Below are 14,674 nucleotides of genomic sequence, written 5' to 3' on the forward strand. Positions count from 1 at the left end.
TATATAAATATTTTCATATTATAGTTTTAGAGCCTTTTAATTCACTAAAATTTTGCACAAACAAATGTAAATTAATTAGATAGTTGCTGACAGCATCTACTGCCACTTTTACACTATCTCTCATTCAGGGATTATATATGCTTATACTAAGTAATTTAAGCAACATTGTCCCTGACTAGAAAATCAGGATTGCTGGACAAGTCTAGGTTAGCAGTTGGGAGACCCTGTATCCCATTTCCGTAAGTGACAGCCAATCTGCTGGTGTTTGATATCAGTTAAAATTGTTAAGCCTACACTTGAAGGACCAGGCTCATTAGTGGTAGTGAAGAGTTAAGAACACTGGGTGAGTTTGGGTTTCTCCAAAATACTGCACTAGGAAATCTAATTTTGGGCCTAAAAAATAATAGTTTCTTTGTCTGTGAATAGTATTTCTGGACATTAGTCCAATGTAAACATAGTCATTGTAATTTCATGTCACAGTTGTACTGTATGGTGGGTTTTTGTAGTTATCATGGCACAAACCACTGATCTGATAGGCACTGTATTTCAGTGAAGTAAAGAGAATATATTAGAACAGAACTTTTTACTACATACATCCAACAGAGAATTTATGTATTTCTTTCTATGAGACTTCAGTGTTCCAAATTTTATGTTGAGAACAGTTACCCTCCCTCAGTTTCTGACAGTCTTTGTGTTAGCTGATGAGTTCATGAGATAGCTGCAAAAGCTCAGAAAGAGCAGTATAGAAGAGCTCTAGATTGCCAATAGTTGTTTATTCAAGGAATAAAGTTATGGGTGCATCTTCTTTTGCTTAACTTCAACAGTTTGTGGGGTAGTCGGGAAGGACCTATACACGACTACTCCCTCTTTGTTGTCCAGCAGCAGGATGTGCCTCAGGGGTAAAATATTTGAGACTTTCCAACAATTGGTTCGTGTGGCTGGGTTGGTTTGGCATCACTCTTCTGGTATTTGAATTGATGATGTTTGAAGACTGACCAGAAAATACAGCGAGTTTATGATTACATTTAAATCTTGTAATTTACACACATTGTTTAGGGAACTCTGAAGTTTTGATGACAGAGAGTATTCCACTTAAACATGTAAATAATCTTGATGAAATACACCCATGAATATATTTTTTATGAAGAATTAGGAATTTCACACCAAAATTTCAGATACAGTAAGATTTTGAATTACTTGTTTGAACTCAGTAAAAATACTGTGATTTTCCAAGATGACTATGTAACCATGCTTAATGATATTTCCTTGATTGGATGCAGCCTTTTCTATACTAGATTATTGCTGTTTGTTTGGGCTGGTTTACCTGGCACTGGCAATTGTCTAGAAGATACACATATCCTGTTACCTCATCTCTATTCAGAATGTGCTAACGTGGTACATTATGCTTAGCTGTTCCTACATTTGTTGGCATTATTCCTCAGGGAACACACAACACACTGAACAGTTTCACACTAAAGCTATAAAGCAAGACTTCATTTGTGGTTACTTCTCTTTGGCTGAAAAGCCTAACAAACCTGTGACTTTAAAAACTATCTTATATAAAAAGCAATTCACATATTGATAGTAAGTAGAAAGGTATTGGCAGAGAGTTGAAAAGCATTTTACCGGCTTTAGTCTTGGTTTTAATTTGTGTAAAATATGTAACTGGTGAGGTGATAGATGATGCAAGGTGTGTTCCAAAAACATGTAAGGAGAAGGTGAAGTCAGAGATGTGAGGTGACTGATTGGCTTCATAAACTAAATATGTAGACAGTGTCCAGTAGATTACAGATTAACAGTTGTATGATTTAATATGTCAGTTATGTGTTCTTTACTTGAAGGAGGGATGATGGAAAGAATTGTACACCTAGAAATTTGTGATGAAAATTAATGATCTATAAGATAGAATACATTACATGTTTGGGTTTTTACTGTGTTATTTTGGAAATAAGATAATAAATCAGTGCTTTTTTTGCTTGAGAAGAGAAAAATACATAGTCTACAATAGAGAATTTTAATCCCCAACATCTTATTGATAATGGAAATTGATTGATAATGGAAAAATTAAATCTTAACTGTACAGCATGAACTTCAGCAAATGGTGAGCTGTTGATGAACAGTGGTGTCAGATAGTTTTGAGTTTATGCACTGAAATATCTCTCAAGCCTACAGATTTTTTTCTCATCCACTGTATTAAGCTCCTCAGAATTCTGAAAATAATTTCTCCTTTTGAAACAATCTGACTGAGTCTAGTCCAGTACACCATATCTCGGGGTAATGAATAGGTAATGCTCGTGAAAACACAAGTTTCATATTGCAGTTGGAAATCAAAGATATATTCTGTCAATTAGAACTAGTTTCTTGATACTAACCTTTCACTGATTCACATACCAAGTTGTGGAAATTGATAGGATAGTATATCAGGTTAATCAAAAGGAGACATAGATTTATGAAATTAAGCATCAGTTACTTTCAATAGCTTCTGCAAATGTATGGGTGCTGATGGCTGCAGATTCCCCTCGATTCTGTTAAATTCACGGTGTTATGTTCTGAAGAATCCAATTCTTTAAAAAAGTACTATTCATGTTTTGGTGCTGAATAAATTATGCATTTTACTCCAATTAGGTACATGCTGTTTTCTACACCCCTTTTCTAAAATGAAAAAATAGTCACAACCAAAGAAAAGGTGTGTAGTTTTTCCCCAGAGGGAATGTTTTTGACATTTGACATTTGTGAATGTATGTAGGGAGGCAATGGCTGGCTGCTAACTTGGGAAGCTGTGAAGAGTCTGGTGACAGCTGCCAACTCCAAAAGATACAAGATGAGAAAGTTGATACTGGTGGCAATTCTGCTTTGAATGGGGGTCTGCAGATGATGCTGTCAAATACAAGGTGATTTTGGCAAATCATCTTTAGGGCATTTGTGTTCTGCTGTCTCTGAGTGGACCTGTAGTGAACACAAAATAAAGGAATGGTTTCTGCCTGCCCTTCTTTGTCTTAAATGTGGTACCAAAGGGTTGAGTCTTTTCAGTACCAAGAAATGCTTTTAGGGATTAATCCAAGATTGTGCATAAAGACAAAATAAATCTCAAACTCAGTTATCAAAATATTGCTGTCTGATTTTACTTGGCATAAGCAAACATTTATAATGTGGATATAAGATCAATTTGCTGGTCAAGCACGCTCAGTTTCAAATGTGAGTAAATCTACCTTTGCAGTAACATGTTGCATAATTTTAGGTTGTCAGTAGTGTAGGTGAATATTAGTCTCTCAACTGCCATAAAGCTTTTGTCTACAAATATATATTAAACTCTGGTCAAAGTACTGGTGACTGGGGGAAGTAAAGGTCTTTTATCTTCAATACAGCCCTAGTTAAGGGGTAGCCATTTTATTAGGGGTTTTGTTCTCTTTGTTTGAGCACAACTTTACAGTTACAGAACTTAGTCTTTTGTTCTCTTTCTTTCTGTTTACCACCAATTTCTCTCTGTCTTAGTGTGAATACAAATATTTCCTGTAGTTGAGTAAAAAAATAAATAAATTGAGCTCTCTCAGCTGACTCCAGCCAAGTTCTTCCTAGGATCTGAACAACCTACGTATCTCTTCTTTTTACAGTGGATTTTTATCTGGAGCAGAACTTAACTTTTTTAAACATTCCATTTCACTGTTGTGCCACACTTAATCCTTTTAATAGTTTAAGAAATTATTTTTCTCACTTTTTTCATGTTAACCTGAAACATAATGGTAATTTCTGATAACAAGCCAGCGCGCCCTCCATCTCCACAGCACTAGTAGATATAACCTTGGCTTCACCTCCTTTATTACAGCTAGCAACCCAAATTTCTGCCAACTGCTGACATTAATGGTATTGAAAAAATAATAAAAGCAATATAGTGATCCTTAAGAACACACACATACATAAGTTGTTTAAAACTTGGAAGACTGCTTGGGTTCATTTGCTCTGTGGAAGTAATAAATACTGTACCTTCTCATTCTAGGCTTTTTTCTTTTTTCTTTTTTTTTAAGGGGAAATATACTTATTTATGCACATACTTTGTGTATACACACATTTTGTCTTCATTTTGTGCAGCTTTCAAGTCTCTTCCATATCTCAGAGAGAGACAAGCAAGATAGCAGTATGTTCTTCTGGACTGCAGAATGAATGTGTCACAGATTTGGTGGGAAGGATCCACAGAGTGGGAAGTGCAGACTAAGACTAGTTCCTTATTGTCCATTTCTATCCTTTTTATCACTACTAGCTGATGAAAAAAATTCTTGATGTCTCTTCCTCCTCTCTTCCACCCTTTTCTGATTACCAAAACCAGCTAGTCCTCTATTGTCAGCCAGCAATTTTGGCACAAATACAGTAGAAAACCTGAATGTTTCTTCAGTCTTTCCAGCTAGTACTGTTATCTAAGCTTTGATGGAGGCTTAATAGGAAAAATCAACCTCTGCAGGAAGAAAAAGAAAAAAAAAAAGTGTTGCTTTATTGTGATCCTCCTTGCTTGTGTACTGCATACAAGAGCATGGCAAATGGACAGGAATCATCTGTCCAACTCTGTACTGCACATGTGCTGCTGTCTGCTGGGGCAGGAATCCTTCCTCTGTGGACCAAACACTGGGACAGTGTGGATGGACAGGAATCCTGTGTCTGCAGACCACACGCACAGATGGTGTGAACAGACAGGAATGTAATGTCTGTGTGTTTGTATAGGTCTTATGAAGCAGGGCTCTTCTACATGGATGTCAACCCTAATAATTGGCCATACAGAGAAAATTCTTAGCTTTAATTTAGTTTGGGGCAGCAAAGCTCTGTTGGTTGTCAAAGGAAATGCCCTTTCAACTCTTCCCTCCAGCAGTTACCATGGAGGATTTTGTCTCAATTCAAAGATAAAAGTGAGGCAGAAAAATAATAATATTGGTTTCCTTCTTTTTTATATGCAACAGCTTTTAAAATTCATTTCAGAACAAGCACAAATAGTCTTAAATTTTCACTGGGGATTTTTTTAAAGTTGCTATCAACACTGTTTATATCATGTAGACACAGACACATTCATGTATACACCCAGAGCTGGGTTCTGGGCAGTGACAGACAGTCTGTGCTGAGATGAGACTGAGCAGCTCACATCACTTTAGCATCTAGGAATTTGTATCTGTACATAACTACATTTTTTTGCCAAGAACAGCATGCATAGAGGGGGGTTGATATTAACAATTTTTTGAAGCTGCAGGCCAATGTAATTGAAGTGGTGAATCATATCACAATAAAAATATGTAAGGCTAAAAGAACTGTGGTAAACACACTAGTATATACCTTCCAAAAATAAAACCTGGATAAAGGAATGCTTTTATTATATTTATTGTAGAGATACAGTCACAATACACAAAGATTTGAAAAATTCCATATTACATCAACTAGGAAAGGTGTATGTAGATATATGTGAACAGATTGCCTGCTAATGATTTTGTCAAAGCAGGGGAACATGACAAAGGTTTTAAGATTCTACAGTAGGATGCATCTTGTATGTGAATTCCTAGATGAGATTTTGCTAATCAGTTTTCATAGGTATCACTGGACTGAGAAGCTTTCTGATTTCGCACTAGGAGAAAGACTAAGAGACAAAAGCAGAGCGACTAAGGCAGTTGTGTTATACAGGCAAATTTGTGAAGTTGAGCATATGCAAGTAGATTTATTTGGTAAAGGAGAACCAAATAGAATAACGAAAGGAAGAGGAACGGAGTAAGATAGACAAGAGTAAGATGAGCAGGGTGTGGAGTGAAGCTGAATTGAAAAGGGAAGGAGAAACTTCAAGTAAATAGACATAACAAAACAGAAGGAGTCCCATCAACTATGACAAACAAAGCCTGTTCTATATTTGATTAAAATACTTGCCTGTTCTGTGGGATATGGTGTAGGTAATTTAGGAGTTTTGTCTTCAGATATGTATAGATTTTGTAAGACTAACCTTATCTCTGGTGCTTGATGTTGGTGCTTAAATTGCACAAGTTTAAAGTAATCACAGGCTCCTTGTAATGTTGAAATGCATTTCCAACCTTAGCATAACCTGAGATATCTTTTATATTTTGCTTTGTAAAACACATGTATCATCAACCTATCAAAGTTTTCAGGGTATGTTTATGCTTCAAAGTACATTTCAGCTTGTTTTTCTCACTGCTTTTTTGCCTTTGTTTTTCTCCCAATTGATAAAATATAAGATAAAATTTTTAGCTTGGACCCACAAACACACCATGAAAGGGGAGAAATGAGCAAGGAAAGAAGTACAATCAGGAGTTTTCAACAGTTTGAGTAATGCGGTCTGTGAAAAAGACTGGTATTTCCTTTCACGTTATTATAGAAGTAGCATTTCACTTTTTGGTTCGAGTTGTCCTTGATGGTATGTATCAAAAGTAAGTTAAAGAGACTGAATAAACTGGTACATTAAACATTCAGCAGACACATGAACTAAACGTGAGAGGCTTACTGCTGTTCACTTAAGAATTTGTAGCCATTCGGCCTCCCAGAATCTTAAAGAAAGGCATGGAGCACAGTATCAGGAAACACCACTTCTGTGCAACGTTTAATGCAAGCATATATTGAGAGACTACATCAAAACTCTTACAACTTGAACAAAACATGCTGGTTTGGACCATCTTTTATCCTAAAGTCCTCCAAAGAAGAGTTTAGATGACAGCACTATCCATCTGCTTAGCTGAGCTCTAGCTCCCACCAAGTAACTTTTCAATTTATTGACTACTTTCAACCAAATTTGACAGAGAGAAAGAAGTCTCAAAAACTGTATAACTTATATGAACTTAATTAACATCCACAGCTGGGTAGAGGAAAAAAAAAAAAAACCAAGTAGTTCTCCCACACAGGGAAAGGCAAGAAGAATTGAGCCGTGATATATTTTGTTTGGCTGTAGCATACACATATGGCTGACCATTCAGAACATACATACTTTCACACTGGTCCCAGCTGACTCTTGCCTGGAGACACCATGGGGGAGGCAGACTGGAGAAAGAGATTATTATAGGGTTGAAGGCCATGCTTAGAAGATGTAGAATACAAATCCAAAGCACACAGATTTCATTAACCAGCATAAAATGGGTAATAAAGTGGACTCCTTTGCTCTTCAAGGGTAGCCATGCTGTCTGCAAAAGAAATCAGTTCTTAACTGGTGAAAGAAGCAATGAAGACAGCACAATAGATGAGAGTGGATGTAGCAGCATGATTTAGCAAAAAACAGTTGCTGTTCAGCTAATTTAAATAAATGAATCTCTTCTGCTTTCAGGGCATGTGGCAGCAAAGGATACTGATCTTACATTCTCTGGCAGGAAATTCTGCAGTAAGGCATTTCTCCTCTGCCACAGCATGGAACTGAGATCAGACTTGCCCTAACAAACTGCACCATAGAGCACCTACTTACCTGCTTACTTTAAACCTGGAGTATAGAGGTTTTAGATTATCACTACCGGAAGGTGAATATAACCAGTTTTGTGATTTCATCTTAAGAACTAGAACAGCAGCTCATTTTGCTTGCTGTTGCTGTCTTCAGATCAATTTCAGTAAGTAATTTTTTTGGTTTTGTGTAGTGTGAGGGATCCAGGATTCTTTGAGGCTCTTGTCACAGGATACTATTTGTCCTTTTGATCTTTCCTGAAAGAATTTTTTGATGCATAGGCCACCCAGTCAGTATAAATTAGGTTTACAGTAGGGTGGTAAACATTCTCAGAGTCCAGCCCTTACTCAGACATCTTTGAGATACAGGAAAACACACCGTTACTGAGCTTTCTGATTAAGACCCTTACATGCAGTGGGAAAGATGCCAAAGAACTAACATACTTAGTTTGCTTCTGAGTAGCTGATCATGACAGAAGGAAAGATTTTTTTTTTTCCCTTTTAAAACTGAGACTGGACAGATTCTATCTCTTGTGAAAGAAATAACAGAAAGGCAGTTCTATGATCACTGATCAGTCAGTCTTAAGCACAGCTTGATGTATCTCTAAAGAGAGTACAAGAGAGCTAAAGGAACACATACTATAATGTTCATGTGTTATAGCACAATAAGGAATCCCAAGATCTGATTTAGGTTGTGTGTTTTGTGTTGCTAGTTTTCTCTATACAGGATTCAGAGCAATGGATTTCAATAAATTTGCCATCAGGCAAACTTGTAATGAGTTATTTGTTCGTCTCCTAAGGAGCTTATAAAGCTCCAAGAGACACATTCCTGTACAGGGGAAATATCAGTTCAAAGGGGTTTTTTCAATCCATCCACATGTATCTACATATGTCAAGCCTCAGAGAGAACGCCATATCTAAATAATCTGCCTCCTTTAGTCTAGTTAAAACGTTTTTCTCAAGAATGAAGTCTCTTTATAATTATCACATGTGGGGAGATGAACAGAAAAATGAAATAATTAAACACAGAAATTAAGCGGCCTGATAAAGTCTTTCACTTTATAATGTAATGTTGTACCATTGCCAACAGTCATTGCAGAAGCCCCTATCTCAGGTAGAATCTGTGTTAAATCCTGCAGGCTTTGACAGACCCCAGCAGCTGCACACTGCACGTGCTCTTCAGTGGGCTCACAAAAACACGGGCTCCAGAATGTACAGAACTGTAGTAACCAGAATGGGTTTCATATGTATGCAGCTGAACATTGTGTTTGTTTGCTGCTCATAGAGGTATCTCAGCTGCTAATCTTAAACGCAGCCAAAAGGAAAGCCAGACCTAAATAATGATGTGTCTTTTAAGCCTTACAAACAAAAATGAAACTCAGCATGTACCATCTTTACAAATTTGAAAAATGTCTCCCAGATCATTAAATATCATGACTGGGAAGGAAGCATGGAGTAAAACACTTGAAACAGTCTTTCAGAGACCCTGTGCTTAAGGTAGGTATACACTCAAGGTAGGTGTATGTTCAGGTTAGGTATAGATACCCTCAAGGTAGTTACACAGGGCATCACTTTCTAATAACAGGCAAGGACAGATTATTCTCTCTGTGTTTCTGACAGCCAGATTCCAGCAAGGAGCTGGTTGAATATTTACAGGGAGTATGGCTCACTGCATGTTTTCAGCAAATAGAAAAGGACTATCTGAAAGTCTGCAAGAACATTTTTGTCAGAGATACTGAATTTGGCATACAACTTAGGAAAAAAAATAATAGCCTGAGTTTCTCCGTTATGTTTCTATGTTACTAGTGGTGAAAAGGTTTCTAAACTGTTGCATTTGCATGTGTGTGCTTCCAGTGAAACATTCAGCTCAGACTGGAATGGGATGACTCCTTTAACTTACTGACACACTGTCTCCACCACATATCCATTTGTCACAAGTACAGTCATTATATTGTTTATGTAATGTGGGGATTTTTAAACACTACATTAAAGGATTCATAAAGCTTGATTAGACTGGTTAGCAAAAGCCAGAAATTACCCTACTCAAATGTTTTACAAAAATGAGAAAGTAATCATTGATGTCATGGTTACTGCTGCATTGCACGGTGGAGAAACACATTTGATGTGAACTCTTTTAATAAATTACTACAGTGAGAGTATGAAGCAAGACTAGATTAATATAGAGAAAGCACAGTTTATGAGCTAGTATCTGCTGTTTATTAGAGATCTTTTCTAGCGATACAGAAATGTGTGATTCCTACAAATAAAATTTGGTTTCAAAAACTTGCCAGGGTAATGGTTACTAGAACACTAGCTATCCTGAAGAAATAATTAAGAAAGGCATGTATTCTCATTATAGCATACAATCTATGCAAGCTTTCAAATAAAAACATTTTCTAAAATATAAACGTCTGTAGTTAAATCTATGAGTTTCAAACTTATATGTGAAATTCTACTATAGAGTTTGTCAGACCTGGGCAGGACTCCTCTAGGTTCTACCAGCTGTATTCCAGAATATGTCTCTGACTTTCTCCTCCACTTTGTGAATCAGCATCAGTTCTAGCTTTTCTCATGTAATAATTTAACTGTGATAAAATCTATTAATTTGATCTTTAGGGTGGAGGTGCATAAACAAGGTACCAGTGTAGCCTGCAGTGAACGTAGAATAACTTACTCTTAGGAAACTACAGGTGAGAACATGCTTTGAAGCAGTACATCCATGAAGGAGGAACTTAGTGATTCTTAAACAAAATTCACTATGACTACAGTTTTGGCAGCTAAAATGTTATACATGTGCTATTTGGAATGAAATTTTTCAGGTGTTGGCTGCTTTAGAAATAGTCTACTCCATGGTAATTTCCTTGTTTACCCAAACATTTAGTGATTATAGAATATAGACAGAAGTAAACTGTATGATAGCCAGAAAAAGCATGGTGAAAATGCCATGAAATCCCTGCAGGACCACTAAAGAACAAAATAAAAGGGAGCATGTTTAAAGGAAGTGCTGATGCTGAATATTCACATATGATTAAAGCAAGTTTATCTCATATTTTTTCCTGGTGCTTTTTTCTTTTAATATAACTGTCTGCTATAGCAAGGGATAGGGCAAGAAAGCATTAAGAATAAGTATGTCAGAGAGGCAAATGGACAACTGCAGAAGTTCTGGGGGAAACAAAAGGGAGGATGGGCAAGATCTGATAGTACTAGCGTGTTTGTGCTTTAGCCCCGTGGTTCAGACTCTGGTCTGCAGACCACTGTGGCAAGTTCTCCATAGTCATTCCTGGCTTTCAGTTAGAGTGTGTGCTGGCTCTTTAGTAATTTTGAGGATTGACACTAGTCTATGGAGACTGTTCTTTTGCACAGTGATTACTGGGAGACTAATGAGCGTTGTTAAGGGCTTTGACAAGGTGTGGAGTTTTGCAGGGGAGGTGTGACTGGAGGGCAAGGAATAAAGTTACGAAATCTGTTCTGTAAAAAAAAAAAAAAGAAACCTTCTGGAAAAAAATCAAGAAATTTACTGAGTTGTAGAGTTCTGTCCTGTTTTTTTCATTCTAGCATTTTATCTGCACATGCACAAAGGAGGTACCTGTAATGGTGCATGGCATTTTTTAAGCAAAATTTGGATCTGCCATCCGGTTCTTATCATCACTAGTTCTGCTTACAAGCTCTGAAGGTTTTAGACAAAAGCACTCCTAACACAACCGATTTGTCTGCACTGCTCATTTATTTTCTCACAGGGCACAGTGGTTAAACCACTTTGTTGTTCATACTTTTTACAGTGATGTAGAAATGTTTGCCCTAGGATCGGAGCCATAACCTCATAAGGTGGGAGCAGATTGTATAATAGCACCATGACAAAGCAGTTCAGGACTGCAGGATGTTGGAGTGGTTCCCCACAGTAAAGTAAACAGTTTGTTTTTAAATCATTGCAACAGCCATATGCTCTAGAAATTTCCATCCTTTTGAACATTTTTTTCTGGAGAGGAGCAATAGGAGAGAAACAGAGTTCATGTATTTCCAGTTATTTTAAAAATTTGCAATTAGAATTTCATTAGTTAGTATTCCAGTCCTAAGCAGAAGCTTCTTATTTCCATGTTTGACATAATTAGAAAAATATTAGTATATTATATTATATTATATATTCTCAACCCTATCTATAATTTCAATATTGGAAAATAATTTTTAGTGGTATCAATCAGGAAATAAACTGCTTTTCTTCCTTCTCTTGATTTTTGCCTAATTCCAATGATATATGTGTCAATTAGTTCCTGCATTGAAATCACAATACTGATTTTGGTGTTTTCTTGCCAAGACTTGTATATCATAAACATGCACTCTTAGATTAACAGAAGCAGTGGAAGGTCAGGTTGCATTAAAAGGGGAACATAGAAAATGCTTGTCTTAGGTGAGCTGATCGTGTGCGATTCTTGTCATTAGGATGCTGTAGAGATTGTTCTGGGTTAAAATGATCAAAGGGCTGTAATGGAGCTTAGCAGCTAATCCATATTTAGCAACTAGGAGGAATTTTGGAACTTGGCTCCCTCTTCGGTTGAAAACCTCATCCTTGATAGCTGTAAAATTATCTGAGGATGAAAAGCCCAAATAATAGTTACACCATATTTTAGATTGGAGTGGACCTCTGCATCCAACCACATGCTGGGAGCATTTCTAACTAGAGTGGCTTGCTTAAGACCTTGTCCAGTCACATTTTCAGTGTCTGCAAGGATGAAGATGCCACAGCCTCTTGGCAGCCTGTTCTGGTGTTTGATCAGCCTTGTTTATGAAATGTATTTTCCTGACCTCTAGTGAGAATTTTCTGTGTTCCAGTTCACATCTGTTGTCTCTTGTCCTGTCCCCTCCAGGAGGAGTGTGGCTTCATCTTCTTTATTTCCTTCTATCAAGTAAATAAAGAAGCCTCCCCTTTTTCAGGCTAAACCAGCCCAATTCTCTCAGCCTCTTTTCATACCTCCTGCCAAGTATTAATAGTAGGTTATTCTTCTTGAACTTAAGTGACATAAGTATACAACCTCTTCAATTCCACTTCAGAATTTTCTGTGAGGGATACTGTGCTTTAAATGTTTAGATCTTTATATTCTTCTCTTCTGTGTTAGTGCTAACATAGTTTTTTTGATGCAATATCATAAAACGTGCTGTCTCTCTCTGGGAAGAGCTCCTTTTTTCTCTCGGAAATGATAATGTGCTTTCCTGACTTTCTGCTGAACTTCGGCTTTTTAATAGATTTTTTTCCACACACACCCTGAAAGTCATGTAAGTAGTCATTATTTATTATCAAAACCACAAACTTCCAAAGCAATGTGAAATCATTTAAAATCAGTAGCTCTCATTGCAAAGAAGTTGTTAAAGAGCCAACCTTAAACATAATAAAATAATAAATATGGAGTAAGTGCCTTTACAATGAACTGTTTGTTTAAATATCAGTGTAGCATGTTTCAAGTAGTGATTTATGAATGAGTCAGACTTGGAATTCAAAACTTGTTTGACAAAACAGAGCAAACAGTATAAAGATTTTGCATGATTAAATTTCTTATTGCTTAAGCTCAATTTACTATTAGCTTTTGTTTAAATTTCTTATTGCTTAAGCTCAATTTACTATTAGCTTTTGTTAAATTAATCCAAAACAAAATCAAATCCAGATTCAATCCCTGGACTTTCTCTATAATGATCTGAGTACAGTCAAGTAAAATCTGCATTCCCTAGCATTGAGTGCTCATTAAAATTAGAGTTTTCAGTGAGAAACCATCGCAGTTATGAAGGGATTGAATCAACAGCTGGCATTTTTACAGTGAGCTTTGAGCATTCATTTAAGACATTTAATTTTAGTGCATTGCTGATGATTTAACATGTCTAGCTATTTTTTACAATATTATCTACGTAATTTACTGTGTATCTATCATAGGTCTGGCTAGCCTTTTCTCTTTTTTCAGAATACAAAGATTTCACAAAGCTCAAAATGGGGCGTTGTCTACCTTATGATCTGGGGAGGAGAAATGCCGTCACTCCATTCTGGGTCTGCTCCAGGTGTGAGTGCCCAATGATAGAGGTACCCTTAGGTGATTAAGCAGCTGATGCAGGGACAACATTTCACTTTACAAAACCCTAGACCCAGCTCTTTTGTAGTTCCTTCTAGGCTACTCCTAGAGTGTCATTGCTGCCTGAATGGTCTTTGTAAGCCCTGCTGAGAAGGTGGGACATTTTGTCCAGGTGGATTTCTTTCCTTGTTTATGTGTGTACTTGTAGGTGCTTGGGGACCTCATTTCAGGATAGTGTGAAAGGGCTTTATCTTACTAACACTGTCCTTTGCAGACGCAGACATGTAGTGTATCTTAATGTTTATTGCAATTGCTTACCTAGAATGGTAAAGTTAAGGTAAAGTATTCCATTTATTCTTACACAATATATTTTATATTTTGTGTTTTTAAAATTATATAACCTCTGGAACTTGAAAATTCCTGAAAAGTTGAAGAAAAGCTAAGAAAATGTTCAGATTTTGTTAATTCTTTGCTTGACTGTATGCAGTTTTTAATTTTATAAATCTTTATTATGTCACCTTTTCTTCCCAAAGATTTATTTATTAGCTTCTTAATTTCCTTACAGGAAGGCTTTTTTATAATTCACATTTTTCTCACTAGTCTCAGAATTTTCCTACTCTTTGGTATATCACTTGAAAACTGATTTGTATATTGAAACTGGATGGACTTCTTAAGTAATAACCTATTTTCAGCTTGTTTACTCTTTTTTAAAAACACTGGTTTGGGGGGGTGTTAACTGACTAGGGACATCAAACTGATGTTTTCATTGGATTATTCTCCAAACTGCTGTTTAAACCTTAATCCCAAGGGCCTGTAAGAAGAAATTGGTTTCTTTGTACACACATGTACAGCACGAGTTTTAGTAGGTACAAGTCAGATGAGCTGCTTAATTGCTAAACTAGTTTAGCCTCAAAGTGAAGTGGTTGAATTGTATCTCACAATTTTTACCAATTCTCTACAGTATACCTACTAATGGTTTATGACTGTCTTATTTTTTTCCATGTATGGATTTTGGATATACAGGATAGCATAAATACCCTATTCTCTTTAGTTCCTATGATCAGATTAGAAGGTAGACAGATGATTTTTTTTTTTTTCCCAATAGACTCAGAACCGTATGAAGCTGATGGCTGACAACTATGAGGATGACCACCTCAAATCCTCATCCCATTCCAACCAAACTAACCACAAGCCCTCCCCTGACCAGGTAATGTGTCTCTTTTTCTCTT

General features: G+C 36.6%; 1 protein-coding gene across 15 annotated transcripts in view; it reads left to right on the forward strand.

Moving 5' to 3' along the window:
- ERC1 (ELKS/RAB6-interacting/CAST family member 1) overlaps positions 1-14,674 on the forward strand; it is a 298,605-nt gene that overhangs the window by 251,072 nt on the left and 32,859 nt on the right. For all 15 annotated transcript variants that reach the window (XM_074902123.1, XM_074902127.1, XM_074902132.1 and 12 more), the window contains one exon: positions 14,551-14,652. In XM_074902123.1, the coding sequence (XP_074758224.1) occupies positions 14,551-14,652 (102 nt within the window). The remainder of the gene's footprint in view (positions 1-14,550; positions 14,653-14,674) is intronic.

The sequence above is a fragment of the Athene noctua genome, chromosome 3 (assembly GCF_965140245.1).
Source record: "Athene noctua chromosome 3, bAthNoc1.hap1.1, whole genome shotgun sequence".
In the NCBI taxonomy this organism is placed as follows: Eukaryota; Metazoa; Chordata; class Aves; order Strigiformes; family Strigidae; genus Athene; species Athene noctua.